This window comes from Pristiophorus japonicus, chromosome 5, assembly GCF_044704955.1.
Source record: "Pristiophorus japonicus isolate sPriJap1 chromosome 5, sPriJap1.hap1, whole genome shotgun sequence".
Lineage (NCBI taxonomy): Eukaryota > Metazoa > Chordata > Chondrichthyes > Pristiophoridae > Pristiophorus > Pristiophorus japonicus.
In genome coordinates this window covers 265,180,415-265,204,232 of record NC_091981.1, presented here as the reverse complement: position 1 = coordinate 265,204,232, position 23,818 = coordinate 265,180,415, and the positions used below count along the sequence as shown (strand labels likewise).

The 23,818-nt window shown below is 44.2% G+C and overlaps 1 protein-coding gene across 4 annotated transcripts in view; it reads right to left on the bottom strand.

The window, feature by feature from the left end:
* The window catches only part of LOC139264693 (extended synaptotagmin-2-like), a 267,559-nt gene that overhangs the window by 32,159 nt on the left and 211,582 nt on the right, over window positions 1-23,818 (bottom strand). For 2 of the 4 annotated variants that reach the window (XM_070881612.1, XM_070881610.1), the window contains exons 14-16: window positions 21,757-21,858; window positions 10,084-10,158; window positions 7,898-7,984 (exon numbers count right to left, since the gene is read on the bottom strand). In XM_070881612.1, the coding sequence (XP_070737713.1) occupies window positions 7,898-7,984; window positions 10,084-10,158; window positions 21,757-21,858 (264 nt within the window). Of the gene's footprint in view, window positions 1-7,897; window positions 7,985-10,083; window positions 10,159-19,699; window positions 19,763-21,756; window positions 21,859-23,818 lie in introns of all 4 variants that reach the window. The other 2 variants (XM_070881611.1, XM_070881614.1) reach the window with 2 other exon arrangements.

Below are 23,818 nucleotides of genomic sequence, written 5' to 3'. Positions count from 1 at the left end.
TGGTTCTGGACTTCCCCAACATCGGGAACATTCTTCCCGCGTCTAACCTGTCCAGTCCCGTCAGAATCTTATATGTTTCTCTGAGATCCCCTCTCATCCTTCTAAACTCCAGTGTATAAAGGCCCAGTCGATCCAGTCTCTCCTCACATGTCAGTCCAGCCATTCCGGGAATCAGTCTGGTGAACCTTCACTGCACTCCCTCAATAGCAAGAACGTCCTTCCTCAGATTAGGAGACCAAAAGTGAACACAATATTCCAGGTGAGGTCTCACCAAGACCCTGTACAGCTGCAGTAAGACTTTCCTGTTCCTATACTCAAATCCCCTCGCAATGAAGGCCAACATAGCATTTGCCTTCTTCACTGCCTGCTGTACCTACATGACAACTTTCAATGACTGATGAACCATGACACCCAGGTCTCGTTGCACCTCCCCTTTTCCTAATCTGCCGCCATTCAGATAATATTCTGCCTTCGTGTTTTTGCCCCCAAAGTGGATAACTTCACATTTATCCACATTATACTGCATCTGCCATGCATTTGCCCACTCACCTCACCTGTCCAAGTCACCCTGCAGCCTCTTAGCTTCCTCCTCACAGCTCACACTGCCACCCAGTTTAGTGTCATCTGCAAACTTGGAGATATTACACTCAATTCCTTCATCCAAATCATTGATGTATATTGCAAAGAGCTGGGGTCCCAGCACTGAGCCCTGCAGCACTCCACCAGTCACTGCCTGCCATTCTGAAAAGGACCCGTTTATCCCGACTCTCTGCTTCCTGTCTGCCAACCAGTTCTCTATCCACGTCAGTATATTACCCCCAATACCAAGTGCTTTGATTTTGCACACCAATCTCGTGTGGGACCTTGCCAAAAGCTTTTTGAAAGTCCAAATACACCACATCCATTGGTTCTCCCTTGTCCACTCTTAAGTTACATTCTCAAAAAATTCCATAAGATTTGTCAAGCATGATTTCCCCTTCAAAATCTATGCTGACTTGGACCGATCCTATCACTGCTTTCCAAATGCGCTGCTATTTCATCTTTAATAATTGATTCCAACATTTTCCCCACCACTGATGTCAGGCTAACCGGTCTACAATTACCTGCTTTCTCTCTCCCTCCCTTTTTAAAAAGTCGTGTTACATTAGCTACCCTCCAGTCCATAGGAACTGATCCCAAGTCGATAAGATTGTTGGAAAATGATCACCAATGCATCCACTATTTCTAGGGCCACTTTCTTAAGTACTCTGGGATGCAGACTATCAGGCCCCGTGGATTTATCGGCCTTCAACGCCATCAATTTCCCGCCTAATAAGGATTTCCTTCAGTTCCTCCTTCTCACTAGACCCTCGGTCCCCTAGTTCTTCCGGAAGGTTATTTGTGTCTTCCTTCGTGAAGACAGAACCAAAGTATTTGTTCAATTGGTCTGCCATTTCTTTGTTCCCCATTATAAATGGGAACCAGTGGATGTGGTGTATTTGGATTTCCAGAAGGCATTCGATAAGATGCCGCATAAGTGATTACTGCACAAGATAAAAGCTCACAGAGTTGGGGATAATATATTAGCATGGAAAGAGGATCGGTTAACTAACAGAAAACAGAGAGTCGGGATAAGAACACAAGAGAACATAAGAAATAGGAACAGAAGTAGGCCATACGGCCCCTCGAGCCTGCCCCGCCATTTAATACGATCATGGCTGATCCGATCATGGACTCAGGTCCACTTCCCTGCCCGTTCTCCATAATTCCTTATTCCCTTATCATTTAAGAAACCATCTATTTCTGTCTTAAATTTATTCAATGTCTCAGCTTCCACAGCTCTCTGAAGCAGTGAATTCCACAGATCCACAACCCTTTGAAAGAAGAAATTTCTCCTCGTCTCAGTTTTAAATGGGCGGCCCCTTATTCTAAGATTATGCCCTCTGGTTATGGTTTCCCCTATCAGTGGAAATATCCTCTCTGCATCCACCTTGTCAAGTCTCCTCATAATCTTATACGTTTCATAAGAACATAAGAATTAGGAACAGGAGTAGGCCATCGAGCCCTTCGAGCCTGCTCCGCCATTCAAAAAGATCATGGCTGATCTGGCTGTGGACTCAGCTCCACTTACCCGCCCGCTCCCCATAACCCTTAATTCCCTTATTGGTTAAAAATCTATCTATCTGTGATTTGAATATATTCAATGAGCTAGCCTCAACTGCTTCCTTGGGCAGAGAATTCCACAGATTCACAACCCTCTGGGAGAAGAAATTCCTTCTCAACTCGGTTTTAAATTGACTCCCCCGTATTTTGAGGCTGTGCCCCCTAGTTCTAGTCTCCCCGACCAGTGGAAACAACCTCTCTGCCTCCATCTTGTCTATCCCTTTCATTATTTTAAATGTTTCTATAAGATCACCCCTCATCCTTCTGAACTCCAACAAGTAAAGACCCAGTCTATTCAATCTATCATCATAAGGTAGCCCCCTCATCTCCGGAATCAGCCTAGTGAATCGTCTCTGTACCCGCTCCAAGGCTAGTTTATCCTTCCTTAAGTAAGGTGACCAAAACTGCACGCAGTACTCCAGGTGCAGCCTCACCAATACCCTGTACAGTTGCAGCAACACCTCCCTGCTTTTGTACTCCATCCCTCTCGCAATGAAGGCCAACATTCCATTCGCCTTCCTGATTAACTGCTGCACCTGCAAACTAACTTTTTGGGATTCATGCACAAGGACCCCCAGGTCCCTCTGCACCGCAGCATGTTGTAATTTCTCCCCATTCAAATAATATTCCCTTTTACTGTTTTTTTTTCCCAAGGTGGATGACCTCACATTTTCCGACGTTGTATACCATCTGCCAAACCTCAGCCCATTCGCTTAACCTATCTAAATCTCTTTGCAGCCTCTGTGTCCTCTACACAACCCGCTTTCCCACTAATCTTTGTGTCATCTGCAAATTTTGTTACACTACACTCTGTCCCCTCTTCCAGGTCATCTATGTATATTGTAAACAGTTTTGGTCCCAGCACCGATCCCTGTGGCACACCACTAACCACCGATTTCCAACCCGAAAAGGACCCATTTATCCCGACTCTCTGCTTTCTGTTAGCCAGCCAATTCTCTATCCATGCTAATACATTTCCTCTGACTCCACGTACCTTTATCTTCTGCAGTAACCTTTTGTGTGGCACCTTATCGAATGCCTTTTGGAAATCTAAATACACCACATCCATCGGTACACCTCTATCCACCATGCTCGTTATATCCTCAAAGAATTCCAGTAAATTAGTTAAACATGATTTCCCCTTCATGAATCCATGTTGCGTCTGCTTGATTGCCCTGTTCCTATCCAGATGTCCCGCTATTTCTTCCTTAATGATAGTTTCAAGCATTTTCCCCACTACAGATGTTAAACTAACCGGCCTAAAGTTACCTGCCTTTTGTCTGCCCCTTTTTTAAACAGAGGCATTACATTAGCTGCTTTCCAATCCGCTGGTACCTCCCCAGAGTCCAGAGAATTTTGGTAGATTATAACGAATGCATCTGCTGTAACTTCCGCCATCTCTTTTAATACTCTGGGATGCATTTCATCAGGACCAGGGGACTTGTCTACTTTGAGTCCCATTAGCCTGTCCAGCACTACCCTCCTAGTGATAGTGATTGTCTCAAGGTCCTCCCTTCCCACATTCCCGTGACCAGCAATTTTTGGCATGGTTTTTGTGTCTTCCACTGTGAAGACCGAAGCAAAATAATTTTTTAAGGTCTCAGCCATTTCCACATTTCCCATTATTAAATCCCCTTTCTCATCTTCTAAGGGACCAACATTTACTTTAGTCAGTCTCTTCCGTTTTATATATCAGTAAAAGCTTTTACTATAAGATCACCTCTCATCCTTCTGAACTCCAATGAATAGAAGCCCAACCTACTCAACCTTTCCTCATAAGTCAACCCCCTCATCTCTGGAATCAACCTGGTGTACCTTCTCTGAACTGCCTCCAAAGCAAGTACATCCTATCGTAAATATGGAAACCAAAACTGCACGTAGTATTCCAGGTGTGGCCTCACCAATACCCTGTATAACTGTCGCAAAACTTCCCTGCTTTTATACTCCATCCCCTTTGCAATAAAGGCCAACATTCCATTGGCCTTCCTGGTCACTTGCTGTACCTGCATACTAACCTTTTGTACTTTCATGCACAAGTACCCCCAGGTCCTGCTGTACTGCAGCACTTTGCAATCTTTCTCCCTTCAAATAATAACTTGCTCTTTGATTTTTCCTGTTAAAGTGCATGACCTCACACTTTCCAACATTATACTCCATCTGCCAAATTTTTGCTCACTCATTTAGCCTGTCTATGTCCTTTTGCAGATTTTTTGTGTTCTCCTCACACATTGCTTTTTCTCCCATCTTTGTATCGTCGGCAAACTTGGCTACGTTACACTCAGTCCCTTCCTCCAAGTTGTTAATACAGACTGTAAATAGTTGGGGTCCCAGCACTGATCCCTGTGGCACCCCACTGGTTACTTATTGATTGCCAACCCGAGAATTTATCCCCACTCTCTGTTTTCTGTTCATTAGCCAATCCTCTATCCATGATAATAAATTACCTCCAACCCCGTGAACTTTTATCTTGTGCAGTCACCTTTTATGTGGCACCTTGTCAAATGCCTTCTGGAAGTCCAAATACACCACATCCATTGGTTCCCCTTCATCCACCCTGTTCGTTACATCCTCAAAGAATTCGAGCAAATTTGTCAAAAATGACCCCCCTTCATAAATCCATGCTGCATGGGTCATTTTCTGGTTGGCAAAATGTGACTTGTGGGGTGCTACAGTGATCAGTGCTGGATCCTCAACTATTTACAATCTATATTAATGACTTGGATGAAGGGACCGTTAGTAATGTAACCAAGTTTGCTGATGATACAAACATGGGTGGGAAAACAAATTGTGAGGAGGACACAAAATATCTGCAAAGGGATATAGACAGACTAAGTAAGTGAGCAAAAATTTGCAGATGGAGTATAATGTGAGAAAATGTGATGTTATCCACCTTGGTAGAAATAATAAAAAAGCAAATTATAATTTAAATGGAGAAAAATTGCAAAGTGCTGCAATCCAGAGAGACATGGGGGATCCTTGTGCATGTAACACAAAAAGTTAGTATGCAGGTACAACAAGTAATCGGGAAGGCAAATGGAATGTTGGCCTTTATTGCAAAGGGGCTCGAGTATAAAAGCAGAGAAGTCCTGTTACAACTGTACAGAGCGTTGGTGAGGCTACACCTGGAGTACTGCGTACAGTTTTGGTCTCTGTATCTAAGGAAGGATATACTTGCATTGGAGGCTGTTCAGAGAAGGTTCACGAGGTTGATTCCGGAGATGAGGGGGTTGATTTATGAGAATAGTGTAAGTAGGTTCGGCCTATACTCAGTGGAGTTCAGAAGAATGAGAGGTGATCTTATTGAAACCTATAAGATAATGAGGGGGTTCGATAAGGTGGATGCAGAGTGGATATTTCCACTCATAGGGGAAACGAAAACTAGGGGACATAATCTTAGAATAAGGGTCCGCCATCAATGAGCGATAATAATCAGGGTTGCTCAGGAGGGCAGAATTAGAGGACTGCAGACATTTCGGGGGCGTTGTGGGACTGGAAGAGATTACAGAGATAGGGAGGGGCGAGGCCATGGAGGGATTTGAAAATAAGGATGAGAATTTTAAAAGCGAGGTGTTGCTTCACCGAAAACCAATGTAGGTCAGCGAGCACCACCGTGATGGTTGAGCGGGACTTAGTGCGAGTTAGGACATGGGCAGCTGAGTTTTGGATCACCTCTAGTTTACATAGAGATACATTTTAAGGAGCGTCTTAAAGGAGTGTCTTAAAGGAGAAAAGAGAGGTAGAGGCGGAAAAGGTTAGGCAGGGAATTCCTGAGCTGAGGGCTCAGGCAACAGAAGGCACAGCCACCAATGGTTGAGTGATTATAATCAGGGATGCTCAAGATGGCAGAATTGGAGAACTTTAGAGGAAGTTTGGCCTGGTGGGCAAGGGAAGGAAGGGAAAAGGGAAGGCAGCTGAACGGATGGTCTCAAACTTACAGACAAAGAAATCCATGAGCTCCTCACACTTGTTGTCGGAGGCGAGGGTGGAGGAGTCAGGGGAGAGGAGTTTAAGAAGACAGTTAGCAGTAGAGAATAGAGGTCGAAGTTTATCTTTGTTTTCCAGAATGATTCTGGAATAGTGAGCAATTTTGGAAGATGAGAGCAGGACCTGATAATGCTTTGTGTGATCCAGCCAGATTTGGCGGTGAATGGCTGAATCAGTTGTCCACCATATCCATTCAAGTCTGCGTCCCTTGAACTTAAAGGGACCGTACTAGGGGTACCAGCCAAGATGAGAGAGAGTAATTGTTTTAATAGGAACTAGGGCATTAAAAGTTGTTGTGAGGATGTAGTTGGGCAGATTGGTAACTGCAGAAATGCTGTGGTGACTGGAGGGCCAAAGTCTGGACAGTTGGGAATTCGTAAGTGGAGTTGTAAGAGAGTTGGGAGAGTGTTCTTTTTGCAGGGATGGATACAGAAGAAAGTCGGATTGGGCGGGGGGTAAAAGAGGAAGATGAGTGGAGAGCGATACGAGGAAGTGGACAGAGATGGCCTTATCTGCGATTGACATGATGGGAGTAGCGAGCCACGAGAGATGGCAAGGTTGAGGGTGTGGTTATGAATATGGGTTGGGGAGTTTACATGGACGGAGAATAAACATTTTCCAATTATAGCATAAACTCACAAGCAAATACCGTGCACTCAAGTAATTGCAAATAACTTGTACGGCTGTGTGACTCTTTGTGTGGTTTCACTGTTCCAATACGGGAATAGTCCAATACGAGAATTACAGTCTCTGTCACAGGTGGGACAGACAGTCACTGAAGGAAAGGGTGGGTGGGATTGGTTTGCCGCATGCTCCTTCCGCTACCTGTGCTTGTTTTCTGCATGCTCTCGGCGACGAGACTCGAGGTGCTCAGTGCCCTCCCCGATGCACTTCCTCCATTTAGGGCAGTCTTTGGCCAGGGACTCCCAGGTGTCAGTGGGAATGTTGCATTTTATCAGGGAGACTTTGAGGGTGTCCTTGTAACGCTTTCTCTGCCCACTTTGGGCTCGCATGTCGTGTAGGAGTTCCGAATGGAGCGCTTGCTTTGGGAGTCTCGTATCAGGCATGCGAACAATGTGGCCCTCCCAACGGAGCTGGTAGAGTGTGGTCAGAGCTTTGCTGCTGGGGATGTTGGCCAGGATAAGGTGTACACCAACAATAGTAGAGGACAGATATGCGAGAATGTGACTAGCTGAGGTAGTGATGCAGAAACTTGTATGTATTAGCTTAAATACAAACAGGAAAATGTCATCAACCTGAAACGTTAACTGTTTCTCTCCACAGATGCTACCTGACCTGCTGAGTATTTCCAGCAGTTTCTGTTTTTATTTCAGTTTTCCAGCTTCCGCAGTATTTTGTTTTTTGTACTTATTAACTTGTTTGATTGGCAGAGCAGGCTATTTAAATTGAATATAAAATGTTATTTTACTGTACATATCGAACATAGCTCTCCTACAACATGCATTTATGTAACTTTTATATGCCATAAATTGGAAGAAATTCCAAAATGTTTAACTTGGTTTAAAATATTATTGGAAATGCTTGTATCCATGTTTCCTCTTTTGGGAGGGAGGGGTGGAAGGGAAATGTAGCTGATCTGAAAAGTTTCAACATACAACTGAATTGCTAGCCTACACAAATCTGGAACGATTTACTTTTACTTAAATTTTGTTTCCTGCTGCAAACTTCAACAGAAATCCCAAATGTATTGGTTCCAATAGTTAGTTAATATAAAAGATAACGTTAAACAGATTGCTCTTAAGCACTGTACCTCAATATCTAGGTCCACAGTCTGTGGATTATGGATGCGGAAAGTAAACGCCTCTTCCCAAACAGGATCCGTGGTCCGATATCGGATCTGCAAATAGTGACAGGCAAGACAATGTGATAAATAAGCCAGCACCTCATTGATGGCAACCCCAGAGTATATGAATGGCAGACAATTTTACTGTAGGTCGCGGTTAACAAATGACCACCTAGTACAAGGTAACACACTTTCAGAACTAGTTCTACAAAATAAACTGTGCATAAGTCAATATAAGGCATTGTCAAATCGTTGGATTCAGATATCAATGAACCACTCAGGTTTTCTTTTAATGTGAGCCTTCAGATTCAATTCGTGCATGTAAAGCACTTTGAGGAATCCCGGATTCTATGTAATAGATGACTCAATATAATTGGTTTGTGTCACGAATGTCATGTGGACATTTATCCAGACTGCTTTGCAATTCAGCGGAGACAGTCACACTTTTTATGTCATACAGATGATAAATATATCGAGGAAGGCATATCTCATTTCTGGCCGAATAGTGACCAAGAGGGATGGAGCAAGGGAACATAGTAAAATGTCCAATGGCACTTCACAGGAGCGTTATCAAACAACATTTGACATTGAGCCACAGAAGGAGATATTAGGCCAGGTCGGTTTTAAGGAGTGTCTTAAAGGAGGAAAAAGAGGTAGAGAGGCGGAGATGTTTAAGGAGGGAATTCCACAGCTTAGGGCCTAGGTAGCTGAAGGCACGGTTGCCAATGGTGGAGCGATTAAAATCAGGAAAGTGCAAGGCGCCAGAATCGGAGGAGCGCAGAGATCTCGGAGGGTTGTAGGGCTGGATGAATTTACAGAGATAGGAAGGGGCTTGGAGGGATTTATAAACAAGGATGAGAATTTTAAAATGGAGGCGTTGGTAGACTGGGAGCAAATGCAGGTCAACGAGCACAGGGGTGATGGGTGAAAACATGGTGCAAGTTTAGGATATGGGCAGCAGAGGTTTGGATGAACACAAGTTTATGGATGGTGGAAGATGGGAGGCCGGCTAGGAAAACATTGGAATACTTAAGTCTAGAGGAAATAAAGGCACGGATGATGGTTTCAGCAACAGATGAGCTGAGGCAGGGGCCGAGTCGGATGATGTTACAGAGGTGGAAGTTGGTGGCTTTGGTGATGGAGCGGATATGTGGTATGAAGCTCATCTCATCAAATATGACACCTTGGTTGCGAACAGTCTGGTTCAGTCTCAGACAGTTGTCAGGGAGAGAGATGAAGTTGGTGGCTAGGGAACAGATTTGTGGTGGGGACCAACAACAACGGCTTTAGTCTTCCCAATATTTAGTTGGAGGAGATTTCTGCTCATCCAGGACTGGATGTCGGACTGGACTGGAGGAATTTGCTGGGAAGGAGGGAGGCATGGTAATGCTCGACATGGGCAAGCCAGGTCTGGTAGTGGATAACAAGGTCAGTTGTACATAGCCCTCTGACAATTGAGATTGGAAACAACACATGGGGAAACAGTAAGTGACATGAGGATGAAGGGAGTGAAGGCAGATTCTGAGCTGATTAAATACAGCAGTGGTAACGGGTAAAAGGACTTGAGAAAAGGAGGTCAAGAGTGTGTTGTAACTGGGCAAGGATTTGAAGGTAATGTGTTTGGAGGTAGTGCAGGGACATGGATGGTTAGGAAAACGCAGAAGTGATCAGGTAATCATATCAGTGTTTAAGACATCAGAGATTGTGAAACTGTGTGAGATGGCAAAGTCACTTAGTGTAGAAACTTAGGGAAGGAAGATTTCAATGAGGCCGCCACTTGGGCATTTGAAAGGGAAGTGAACAACAAAAATTTGAAATAAGATGCAGGAGGTATATGAGAGAGGGTCAGGTGCTTGAAGGTGGAAAAGGAGCCAGGAGTGGGAGAAGCTGAGGAAGGACTTGGTGATGAGAGCCATCCGTTGTGATCGGGTCTTGATGCTGGAGACATGGAGCATGGAATACTGAGGCTGAAGGGGGTTGAGTGGGACCAAGGGATGGTCAACCAAGAGGTGGGATTAGAAGGGGGCTCCTAAGATCCAGAGAAAAAGGGACAAATTTGGAAATGCCATGGAATTTGACTTAATTGGTCATCATAAATCGAGGCCCTGATGATAACGAAACTTGGGCTCCGTGACAGAAAGATGGCTGCTTACCTTACTTTCATATGTGTTATGTCCCACTGACAGCTGGACAAATGGGTTAGGCTCGCTGTTCATTTTCTTACCAAACTGTAATGGATGAAGAAAAATTTTGGAAGTCAGCCAAGAAATCATAAATCCTTATCTGCTTATTAGTTGACACACACAAAGTATTATATTTAGGTTTGAAACTTCTGTCAATTTTCCCTCCTCTTCCAAGAATCTGAAATGGAATGGGATGGTGCAGTTGGAAGCATTTATGTAATGGGCTACAGAGGTAGTTGTCATGTTACTGGCTAGGAATCAAGATGTTGGACAACTGCACCAAACTGAAACATTTCCAACATTATAGGGAAAAATTGGGACAACAGTGATAGCTTCAGGGGTCGCGTACCCGGCGGCCGGCCGCTACCAGGGCGTAATTTAAAGGGGAGATGGCTGGCTGCTGCTGAAATAAACTCCCGTTTCACTTCCCGCTCCAGTGCCACTTTGATCGTGGGATCGGTGCTGCGATCGCTCAGCCCGACACTCTGCGGCACCCCTGCTCCCCTGTGGTCCCGTTATGTAGATTGGGCCCTTCCCTTTAATTCAAGGATGAGCCTCTCATTTGTGGCAACTGAGCCGTGCATCCCGTTCCTGCCCCAGGACGGAAGTGGAGTGTTTGATTTAGCGCTCCACTTCCTTCCGGGGGCAGTAACCCCAATTCATCGCGAGACGAGACTTCTGCACCTGCCACAAAGTCTCGCGCCTCGCGAGTGTTACCGCCCCCAAACGGAGCAGGACCCAATTTCTAGGCCTATATTTTTTGCTTGATTTTATCCAAAGGGGGTGGTGGAGGGAAGAGTTTACTTTATCTTCTTCAACGACATAAAACACATATGGAAAGAGCCGTTAGAAAGTATATGAGAGCAGACCACGTATGGCTCCCCCCATGAACCAAGCCACCCCACAGCAGCATGCCCAGGTTTGTGAATGCCACAGAATGAGAGGAATGGGATTGGAACTCCTCCATTCCTCAGCACTGGCTGTTGGTGCTTCAATGTGGTGCATCAGTTAGCAATCACATTACTTGAAATCTAGTTAAAGGATCTGCAACTAGGGCAAAATGGTTTCATTTTTCAGAAATTTCAATTAATTGCCCATTCGAAGGAAAAGAAAGTTTGCAAATTCAGTTCTACATTAAATAAAACTGCATTTAATGTAATCCAACAACAATTCTGTAGTCTCATGCCAATCTGAGGTAATTTCAAGTTAAGTAGTGTGAAATTCGAGAACATTCATTGCATTTAACACTGATGGTAGTTAGTTAGCAAAATGAGGTTAAGATGTAGAGTCCAAACCAGCCACTCATACAAACATCTGGACTTAGCTAAGGAGACCAATGATTTCAGCGGAGAAGAGAAAAATATTGACTGCAATATCGATGGAGGGGGGGAAAAAAGGACTAAATAAATTATTTAATTTGTTTTTCTTATAAAAATTAATAGAATTTCAGAATACAGTCAGGAAATAGACACTGGCTAACACAAAGTAGTTTGTTTTTTCAGTTTAAGACAATTATTATCCAGCATCTTACAAGCAATTTAATTTTTGTTTTGTTTTTTTAAATCACTTCAGTGGCACCTACTGCTAATAGTAGCCAGAAAGTCACAGTAATAAGAAGTCATTCACGATGAGTTAGTTTTAAACTGCATAAATAAAAATACATGTTGGCTTAAGTAATGTCTATTTCCTAATTATATTCTGGAACTCCATTAACTGAAGAAAAATAAAGTGATTCATGCAATGCTTTTTTTTTTCTCTTCCTCCATCTTTTTCAGCCAGTTTTCTCCCCTCCACTGAAATCATTAGGGCACATTTTCCGAGGATTTGTGCTTCTGTTTTCACCCTGGGGGGTGGCAATGAGCTCCTCTGGGCAGGTGGCCGGCTTTCAGTGCTCCGCAGGGGTTTTTGGGCCGGTTTTACGGGGGTACGGAGCAACACCACCTGGAAGAGTTGAGCAGATGTGCAACACCCCTGGTTGCGACATGGGCTCGCTTTTTTGAGTCCCGCCCGACCCGCAGTGCGACCTGCTGGGACCGCCTGTGAAAACGGGCGTTCCGACCTATACCGGCTGCAGTGAGGCAAGTCATATCGTCCTCAGGTAACTGTGATTGCTTTTTCTTTTAATTGTTTTTACGATTTATGTTGTGGTGGCGTGGGCTATGTATTGGGAATGTTTTTTTCCAGGTTTTCTTTTCTCTCCAGGCCTCTATCAGAGCGCTGCTGGGCCGGCTGCTTAGCTCGGGATTTTCCCATGCTCAGCCGGCCTAGCACCCTAAAAGAGGTGTACAATGCCTCCCTTAGCGCTCTGCCTCACACTCAGGTGCCCAATTTTGATGACTGGCGCAAATTGTTCCCAGGTGCAAACTTTACTGTCCTGCCACCATAATTGTCCCAAAATCTGCAAAGCTGAAAATCCAGCCCAGAGACTTCTTGCTGGGATACAGTACCTCTCCCAAGTGTTCAATGTTCAGGTGAGCCTTGATGGTGATGATTGGATGAGACAAGTGTTTGACCATTTGGCACATCATGGCTGATCATGTCTTCACCTAACAACCACATATACATATGCACACACGCACACACACTTCCAGTAAGGGTGATTGGACCGTGATCAGGAGTAGGAATGCAGGTTGATTTTCTCCTCCTTACTCCAGGGATACTGAGGGCACATGTAAAGAAAGAATCTGGATTTATACAGTGCCTTTCACAACCCTCAGGACGTCCTAAAGCACTTTATAGCTGATTGAGTACTTGTGAAGTAGTCACCGTTATAATGTAAGAAATGTGGCAGCCAATGTGCATACAGCAAGTCCCAGAAACAGCAATGAGATGATGACCAGATAATCTGTTTTAGTGCTATTGATCGAGGAATAAATATTGGGCAGGACAACGTGGAGAACTTCCTTGCACTTCTTCGAATAGTGCTATGGGATCTTTTACCCAAGAGGGCCTCGGTTTAATGTCTCATCTGAAAGACATAGTGCAATGCCCCGAATGAGATCAGCTAACACTTGCATGTGGTTCAGCAATTTGAGTCCCAAAGCTGCCCATCATTTTAACTCACGTATTTCAAACAAGCATAATAGTTCCTCTTTGGCTCAGTGAGGCATTAACATAGAAACATAGAAAATAGGTGCAGGAGTAGGCCATTCGGTCCTTTGAGCCTGCACCACCATTTGATAAGATCATGGCTGATCATTCCCTCAGTACCTCTTTCCTGCTTTCTCTCCATACCCCTTGATCCCTTTAGCCGTAAGGGCCATATCTAACTCCCTCTTGAATATATCCAACGAACTAGCATCAAAAACACTCTGTGGCAGGGAATTCCACAGGTTAACAACTCTCTGAGTGAAGAATTTTCTCCTCATCTCAGTCCTAAATGGCCTATACCTTATCCTAAGACTGTGTCCCTTGGTTCTGGACTTCCCCAACATCGGGAACATTCTACCCGTATCTAACCTGTCCCGTCCCGTCAGAATCGTGTATGTTTCTATGAGATCCCCTCTCATCCTTCTAAACTCCAATGTATAAAGGCCCAGTTGATCCAGTCTCTCCTCATGTGTCAGTCCAGCCATCCAGTCTGGTGAACCTTCACTGCACTCCCTCAATAGCAAGAGCGCCCTTCCTCAGATTAGGAGACCAAAAGTGAACACAATATTCCAGGTGAGGTCTCACCAAGGCCCTTTACAGCTGCAGTAAGACCTCCCTGCTCCTTTATTCAAATCCCCTAGCTATGAAGGCCAACATACCATTTGCCTTCTTTACCACCTGCTGTACCTGAATGCCAACTTTCAATGACTGATGAACCACGACACCCAGGTCTCGTTGCACCTCCCTTTTCCTAATTTGCCACCATTCAGATATTCTGTCTTCGCGTTTTTGCCACCAAAGTGGATAACCTCACATTTATCCACATTATACTGCATCTGCCATGCATTTGCCCACTCACCTAACCTGTCCAAGTCACTCTGCAGCCTCTTAACATCTCCCTCACAGCTCACATCGCCACCCAGTTTAGTGTCATCTGCAAACTTGGAGCTATTACACTCAATTTCTTCATCCAAATCATTGATCTATATTGTAAAGAGCTGGGTCCTAGCACTGAGCCCTGCGGTACTCCACTAGTCACTGCCTGCCATTCTGAAAAGGACCCGTTTATCCCGATTCACTGCTTCCTGTCTGCCAACCAGTTCTCTATCCACGTTAGTATATTACCCCCAATCCCATTTGCTTTGATTTTGCAGACCGATCTCGTGTGGGACCTTGTCAAAAGCCTTTTTGAAAGTCCAAATACACCACATCCACTGGTTCTGCCATGTCCACTCTACTAATTACATCCTCAAAAAATTCCAGAAGATTTGTCAAGCATGATTTCCCCTTCCTAAATCCATGCTGACTTGGACTGATCCTGTCGCTGCTTTCCAAATGCGCTGCTATTTCATCCTTAATAATTGATTGCAACATTTTCCCCACCACTGATGTCAGGCTAACTGGTCTATAATTACCCGCTTTCTCTCTCCCTCCATTTTTAAAAAGTGATGTTACATTAGCTACCCTCCAGTCCATAGGAACTGATCCCGAGTCGATAGACTGTTGGAAAATGATCACCAATGCATCCACTATTTCTAGGGCCGCTTCCTTAAGTACTCGGGGATGCAGACTAACAGGCCCCGGGGATTTATCAGCCTTCAATCCCATCAATTTCCCCAACACAATTTTCTGCCAAATAAGGATATCCTTCAGTTCCTCCTTCTCACTGGACCCTCGGTCCTCTAGTATTTTTGGGAGGTTATTTGTGTCTTTCTTGGTGAAGACAGAACCAAAATATTTGTTCAATTGGTCTGCCATTTCCTTGTTCTCCATTTATAAATTCACCTGATTCTGACTGCAAGGGACCTACATTAGTCTTCACTAATCTTTTTCTCTTCACATATCTATAGAAGCTTTTGCAGTCAGTTTTTATGTTCCCGGCAAGCTTCTTCTCGTACTCTATTTTCTCCCTCTTAATTAAACCCTTTGTCCTCCTCTGCTGAATTCTAAATTTCTCCCAGTCCTCAGGTTTGCTGCTTTTTCTAGCCAATTTATATGCCTCTTCCTTGGATTTAACACTATCCTTAATTTCCCTTGTTAGCCACGGTTGAGCCACTTTCTCCATTTTATTTTTACTCCAGATAGGGATGTACAATTGCTGAAGTTCATCCATGTGATCTTTAAATGTTTGCCATTGCCTATCCACCGTCAACCCTTTCAGTATCATTTGCCAGTCTATCCTAGCCAATTCACACCTCAAACCATCGAAGTTACCTTTCCTTAAATTCAGGACCCTAGTTTCTGAATTAACTGTGTCACTCTCCATTCTAATAAAGAATTCTGCCATGTTATGGTCACTCTTCCCCAAGGGGTCTCATACAACAAGATTGCTAATTAGTCCTTTCTCATTACACATCACCCAGTCTAGGATGGCCAGCTCCCTGGTTGGTTCCTCGACATATTGGTCTGGAAAACAATCCCTAAAACACTCCAGGAAATCCTCCTCCACCGCATTGCTACCAGTTTGGTTAGTCCCATCAATATGTAGATTAAAGACACCCATGATAACTGCTGTACCTTTATTGCATGCATCCCTAATTTCTTGTTTGATGCTGTCCCCAACCTTACTACTACTGTTTGGTGGTCTATACACAACTCCCACTCGCGTTTTCTGCCCCTTTATATTCTGCAGCTCCACCCATACCGATTCTCCATCATCCAGGCCAATGTGCTTTCTTACTATTGCCTTAATTTCCTCTTTAACCAGCAATACCACCCTCCTCCTTTTCCTTTCTGTCTATCCTTCCTAAATATTGAATACCCCAATATGTTGAGTTCCCAGCCTTGGTCACCCTGGAGCCATGTCTCCGTGATGCCAATTACATCATACCCGTTAACTGTTGTATGCGCAGTTAATTCATCCACCTTATTCCGAATACTCCTCGCATTGAGGCACAGAGCCTTCAGGCTTGTCTTTTTAACACACTTTGCCCCTTTAGAATTTTGATGTAATGTGACCCGTTTTGTTTTTTGCCTTGGGTTTCTCTGCCCTCCACTTTTACTATTCTCCTTTCTATCTTTTGCTCCTGCCTCCATTTTATTTCCCTCTGTCTCCCTGCATAGGTTCCCATCCCCCTGCCATGTTCGTTTAACTCCTCCCCAACAGTACAAGCAAACACTCCTCCGAGGACATTGGTTCCGGTCCTGCCCAGGTGCAGACCGCCCAGTTTGTACTGGTCCCACCTCCCCCAGAACCGGTTCCAATGTCCTAGGAATTTGAATCCCTCCCTGCTGCACCACTCCTCAAGACACGTATTCATCTGAGCTATCCTGTAATTCCGACTCTGACTAGCATGTGGCACTGGTAGCAATCCTGAGATTGCTACTTTTGAGATCCTATTTTTTAATTTATCTCCTAGCTCCCGAAATTCGTCTCGTAGGACCTCATCCTTTTTTTTTTTTAAAACCTATATCGTTGGTACCTATATATACGACAACTGGCTGTTCACCCTCCCTTTTCAGAATGCCCTGCACCCGCTCCGAGACATCCTTGACCCTTGCAGCAAGGAGGCAACATACCATCTTGGAGTCTCGGTTACGGCCGCAGAAATGTCTATCTATTACCCTTACAATTGAATCCTCTATTACTCTAGCTCTCCCACTCTTTTTCCTGCCCTCCTGTGCAGCAGAGCCACCCACGGTGCCACAAATTTGGCTGCTGCTGCTCTCCTCTGATGAGTCATCCCCCTCAACAGTACCCAAAGTGGTGTATTCTGTTTTACAGGGGGATGACCGCAGGGGACCCGTGCACTACCTTCCTTTCACTGCTCTTCCTGTTGGTCATCCATTCCCTATCTGGCTGTGTACCCTTTTCCTGCGGTAAGACCAACTCACTAAACGTGCTATTCACGTTATTCTCAGCATCGTGGATGCTCCAGAGTGAAGCCATCCCGCAGCTCCAGTGCCGCAATTCGGTCCGCCAGGAGCTGCAGGTGGACGCACTTCCCGCACACGTAGTTGTCAGGGACACCGGAAGCGTCCCTGACTTCGCACATAGTACAGGAGGAGCATAACACGTGTCCAAGCTGTCCTGCCGTGACTTAACCCTTAGATTAACTTAATTTGGCAACAAGGCTAAACGGTTACTTACTGATAAAAAGAACAACTACTCACCAATCGCCAGCCAATCACTTATCCCCTTGGCTGTGACGTCACCTTTCGATTTCTTTCGACTTCTTTTTTGCCTTCCTGCTGCAGCCGCACCGGCTGGCCTTTATTGGCCTCTCCGACGTCCCCGGACTCGCACTGCTCCGAGCTCCCACCTCCTCGACAACCACGAACTCCTGCTGGCCTTTATTGGCCTCTCCGACGTCCCCGGACTCGCACTGCTCCGAGCTCCCACCTCCTCGACGACCACGAACTCCTGCTGGCCTTTATACGCCTCTCCGACGTCCCCGGACTCGCACTGCTCCGAGCTCCCACCTCCTCGACGACCACGAACTCCTGCTGGCCTTTATTGGCCTCTCCGACGTCCCCGGACTCGCGCTGCTCCGAGCTCCCACCTCCTCGACGACCACGAACTCCTGCTGGCCTTTATTGGCCTCTCCGACGTCCCCGGACTCGCACTGCTCCGAGCTCCCACCTCCTCGACGACCACGAACTCCTGCTGGCCTTTATTGGCCTCTCCGACGTCCCCGGACTCGCGCTGCTCCGAGCTCCCACCTCCTCGACGACCACGAACTCCTGCTGGCCTTTATTGGCCTCTCCGACATCCCCGGACTCGCGCTGCTCCGAGCTCCCACCTCCTCGACGACCACGAACTCCTGCTGGCCTTTATAGGCCTCTCCGACGTCCCCGGACTCGCGCTGCTCCGAGCTCCCACCTCCTCGACGACCACGAACTCCTGCTGGCCTTTATAGGCCTCTCCGACGTACCTGGACTCGCGCTGCTCCGAGCTCCTGCCTCCTCTTTAGAGCAGGGTGAGTTGCACTGACCAACTCGCCCTGCTCTAAACATATCTACTATATTGTGAAAAAGCTGTATTGCTGCAATTTTAATGAGTTCCACTTCCCAAAATACTCCTCTATCCTGGTTGAAAGAGGACAAAGTAGTAATCAGCATGCAACAAGAGAAAACAGCGCAATGTTCTTTTGGGGTTGGGGGAGGGGGCAGGTGGAGACATGCTTTCTGACTGCAATTTAGCAACCAGAAAGAGAGAGACACTTCAAGTGAAGACAAGGCCTCTTCCTTGTTTGCAGTCTAGCTCATTAATAAAGAATGAAAATTTGGTGAGGTTCGAGAGGTTGCTATTGCACATTTGATTCCACCCCAATGTGAGTCAACATCTTGAGAGAAAATGGCATGGGGAGAAAATTAGACGGGGTGGAGTGGGGGAGGTGGAGAGAAAGAGACTTTGTTCTCATTTGTGAAATATATTGGAACCAGTCATTTTGAGAACAGATAATACACAACAAATTCAATGAACTGGCTTCAAGATTCTTTTAAACCTACATGAACACACAACATTTAACAAGGTGAAACATGAGTTTCATACAGAATGCTGCTCTTGGTTACTGAAAAGTGAATGAATCAATTCAAGACATATAACAAGGCCTGAAAATATCTTCCTCGGTTTCTGTTTCTTTAATTGTCTCCATTGTAGAATTTATAACAAGAACCATATTCTAGCTTTTTAATTTTTTTTACTTCAGAAATTACAGAAAATGCATAAATAATCATCACTGGCAGATTCTCTCTAATACACAGTAATTAATTCATTGGGTTAGTTAGTAAATTAGCATTGATTTGACTGAAGGCCACAAAAAGTCACTGATTTCAGGTTACTATTTGTAGTTTGTTGTGCCCAAAAGTAGCAATTCAACCAAATCTTTATCTCTACTGACCCCTTTCAGCATCATTCGCAGTGCAGTGCATGGTCCTGGGAAGATGCCAGCTGGTGTCAGTACTGCACCTGGGCAAAATAGCTGCTGGAATGCCATCATAACACTAGCAACTGGGAATCAAACTTTGTACATCAGCTGACTGCGTGACTCAGATCATGAAACCCACAAACCCAGAGGATCAGCAAGTTACATGGCCCAGTATTACAAGTAAATTCCTCCCAACTCATCTTCTCCCCCTCAAAGTCACCCACCTCCGCCCCCCCCCCTCAGTCACCCACCTCCTCCCCCCCTCAGTCACTCACCTCCTCCCTCCCTCAGTCACTCACCTCCTCCCCTTCTCAGTCACTCACCTCCTCCCCCCTCAGTCACTCACCTCCTCCCCCCCTCAGTCACTCACCCCCCTCAAAGTCAATCATCACAATTTTACCACGAGAACTGTTACAGAATTGATTTATGAATGACTTCAGGAAAAGAACTAATGAGAACTTACTGTTACCGATATCATACAGCGTGACAATTAAACTGACTGACATCAGCAGGTATTTTGACAGTGATCCTCGCATATCAGTAGAGAGTCCGAACCTACACACAAAACCCTCTTTCCCATCCCAGTGTGACTCTGTATGGCCTTCAGTGAATGATTATCAGATTACCTTCATTGATTTGGAAATATTAGCCTTCTTCATGCCTTCAGGGTTAAATTCAAACGGATTGCGCTTTGTGGCAGGAAAGAATGAACATATAGGGTTAACAAATTGCACATGCAAGGCAGCGACGGTATTCTGTTATAGCAAAGAGATGAGCACAACATTCCACATCGAAATCTTTGAACTTTAATGAAATGCAAGAATTATTAGAGTGTAGATCTCCAGAAACCATTTTTGCTTAGTGAGTGAAAGGTAAAGTTGAAGTGGCAGAATGTAGCTGTCAAGTCAGGTGTTAAAGTTGTAAAAGATTTAATCCATTTTGCCTCAAAATCGTAGATTTACTAATATTTTTTTAATTCACCACAGTGAAAGCAATCACGGCTTTTTAAAAACTGGGCAGGTTGTGTGGTCACAAGATTTAAAAGGAACAAATCTGAAACACAGACAGGTCCCTTGTGGTAAAGCAGATAATACAGGAAATAGTCAGCAAGTCAGGCAGCATCTGTGGAGTGACCTGTTCTGACCAAAGGTTATCGGCCTGCAACGTTAACTCTGTTTCTCTCGCCACAGATGCTGCCTGACCTGTTGAGTATTTCTAGCATTTTCTGTTTTTATTTCAGACTACCAGCATCTGCAATATTTTGCTTTTATACTTGTGGTAAAGCAATTGATTTGCAGACAGATGAAGATTACAAGTTGCACAATTTAAAAAACAAAAGTAAAACCAGGGATTAGTAGTGATAGAGGACCTGGATCTCTGTTCAACTACAGACTTAAAAGAAAATGGAAACTGATGATTCTGCAGGTAAAGATGCCTGGTCCAGTCTCCTGCTTGGGCTGAATTACCCGATGACAATCAATCAGATAGTGTTGGGGGGTGGGGACAAGAGCAACAGGAAACATCAGCCATGGTGAAACAAAAACTGGAGGATACAGCAAGCACTCAGCAGCTCAGTCATTTAAAAAAATATTTATCATCATTATCAGCCATGATTCTGGCTCTGACTGTGATCATGCAGAGAGTAATCTACAATTGGGATGGACTTCAGGATAGAGTAGTTGAGGTGAAAACCCTGGAATCATTTAAGAAACAATTTGATATTGCAATGGGAGAGTGTAGGGTTGCTCTTAATGGATGAATTATGCTGAACCAAATGACTTTCCTCATCTGTAAGTATCTCGTGATTTAGTGAAAACTGTTGGAAAGAACCTGTGCATGTGGACAGGACCAGCTTGGCTTGGCTGTGACAGACACCCAAGTTAAACAGCTTGCTGATACTTGCTTTATAAGCTCATACATGAAGTACAGTCACTCTGGCAAAACACCAGAAGGCAGTTAGCTAGCATCCATTGGACTGTGCCCCAGCAAAATTCACTGCCTTCAGAAAACAAATGGCAGGATAAAAAAAAACATTATCATGGACCATCATGACCCTGGATTTTAATTCAGCTAATAATCAATATTTAAATCTGGTGCAGAGGACTTGCAGATACATTCAAAGAAAAAAGTGTTTGATTTCATTCTCTAATAAAAGGCCTAGAGATTAGAGTCTCTCAGACAAGGAAAACAATCCAATTTCACTTTGGTTAGTGTTGCAGTCAGGTAACTTTTCTCTCCTTCAATCAGAAATCATCACATTTTACATTTCTCCTGGTACATCATTTGTGCAAACAAGATAAATCAATCTTCATTTTGGAATCTTTGTGTTTAACTTTTGCAACAAAATAGGGGAGGGCGGGAGGCTACTCCCTCCTCAAAAAGGGAAGCAAAACCCAGGAAATTCTTCCCGCCCATCACCCGTAGCAACTAATACTGAAATACGCCGCCTGTGAGCATGTTTTTCCAAAGAAGTAAGTATAAAGGTGACAATCTGTACTCAAGTTTTTTTAAACATTTTTTTTTTGGAGTTGCACATCAGTTTTCTATATCAGAGCATGCACCAAAAACAATAACCATGCTCTGCAAATTGGATCAAAACGGATAAAAATACAGTTTCCTGTATTAGTGTCAATCCACACTGTAGCACTACACACAAAAAAAGCAAACAGAATGGAGCACTCACAAAAAAGTCTCTAAAGATTGAGCTAGTATTTTCACAAAAGACTAGTCCTGCCGCTCTCCTCTCTCGCAAGTATCCACACCCAAAGTTTCCTTCGTAGACATTCTTAAGGAAGGTGGAAGTGAAAGAAAAAGCAAAGAGTGATAGGGTTGGACAGGTACATGCTGTAGGGAAAGGCAGAATGGAATGTAGGAACAGCCAGTTTGTTGTAAATAACAGCCAGAAATTGAGAGAAATAGCAGCCAATGCATTTAATAGTATTGCATATATATCTATATATATTTTGATATTAAACAATGCACAATTTGGATTTAATAATCCTGTCAAATAGTGCCTGCATGCACAAGAAAAGGAACATGGCTTCTCAATCACGGTGTAAAAATTTGCATCAAATTCAACAATTCCCAAACTTGGTAATACTGTACATCTTCACATCAAGATGCTTCACTTGATAGAGGTTTCCTGCGTAAAATGTTCACAATTCCAAATTTTAAGTGCATTTTCCATTCATTGTAAGGGAAGGAAATCACAACATTGATTCCTTTGCAAAGAATCATGTAGACAAGCCCCCCACGAGGGTGAGATCTTGAGATTGGAACTAGCAGGAAGTCCGACCTTCATGTGACGTGGCTTCATTTCACAGAGAATGGTTAGCTCAGTGGCAGAAGTGAATCAGATACCTGGCCTTCCAATCCGAGGGAAATGATACAAAAATGTCAATGTCATGAGGGTTTGCCATATTGGTTGAGCTTGCAGGGCAGCATTCTGGCCCCCAGAAGCGTTGCATTGTCACAAATCCGAAATTTACTCCGTGTGATACAATGCATGCCCGCAAACCAACCAAGAATGGGATTAGTACAGGTATTGAACTCATTTTCAGAAATGAGGGAGGATTGAAAAGCCTGGAATACCATCACGTCTTAAAGTGTGCCTGACCTCCGATGATCTCCAAGTGAATAGAGGAATTGGAAAACAAGGGAAAATTAATATTTGCTGAAACAGGCTTAGACTCTTTTCCAATCCTTTGTTTTGAAGCCACTGGCATTTTATAAAGAACACTTTAGCAGTAACTCCATTGCCTCAAAAAGAACCTATCCAGTAAAGCACCACAAAATGCTGATTTCAGCATTGCAAAAAGCCTGAATACTCACCAAAGAACAGATCTGAGATCCTCAAATGGGGGGCAACACTACCATTGAACAAGATCAAAAGCTTGAAGCACACCTCTATGGAAACTTAAAAAAATAAAACTAGAATTTGAAAAGTTTTCACAAGCTATTTCCACATCTAACCAGTACAGGGAATTGTGTAAAATAAAATGTCAAAGTTTCCTAGCTTGTACCGTGCAATGGGAAAAACAGGTTTCAAAATGTAGACAGAGGTCGAAGGCTGGACTCCTGCGCTTGGAGGCACGGTTGAAATTTTGACCCCAGCTGTTTGAGCACTCTACTCTGAATGAACATGGGTCAGGTAGCTGGTTCGGTGAATTTTCACCGACAGCCTTTGTTCTCAGAGGGAGAACAGTGCCTCACAGTGTCAGTGGTTCAAAAAACTCTACGTGTCGTGGCCAGCCAGATGCAGACAGCTAAGACCACTCTGCACTCTGGCAGATAGTGCCAATAGTGTCAGCAACTTGGAAAAAATGTGAAGGGGTGAAATTAAAGTTATTATTTTAAATAAAGTATAAAATCTTCAGGCAACCAGCCACTTTTTGAAAAAAATTACTGAAGTTAAAAATGTACAATGTTTTTTCAGCATTCAATGAAGAGAAATCAGCAGAATGTGCTCAGGAACAAACATAGCAGTTGACATTTAGTACATACATTCAGAAATGCTAACTTGTGAAAAAACATATAAACAATAGTCTATTCAGTAACCTGAAAGCAGGAGCCCAACTTAACACAAATATTAAAAATAGCAAGGTGGAGATCCTATGTCATTCTAAAAGATGCATGCCATCGGTATTTGTGACAGTGAGCATGTTCAACAAATGTATTACTGACCAGCTGCTAAGAATGGGCAGGTAGAAGATTTAAAAAGAGTTGCAAAACTCAGTGAATAGCTA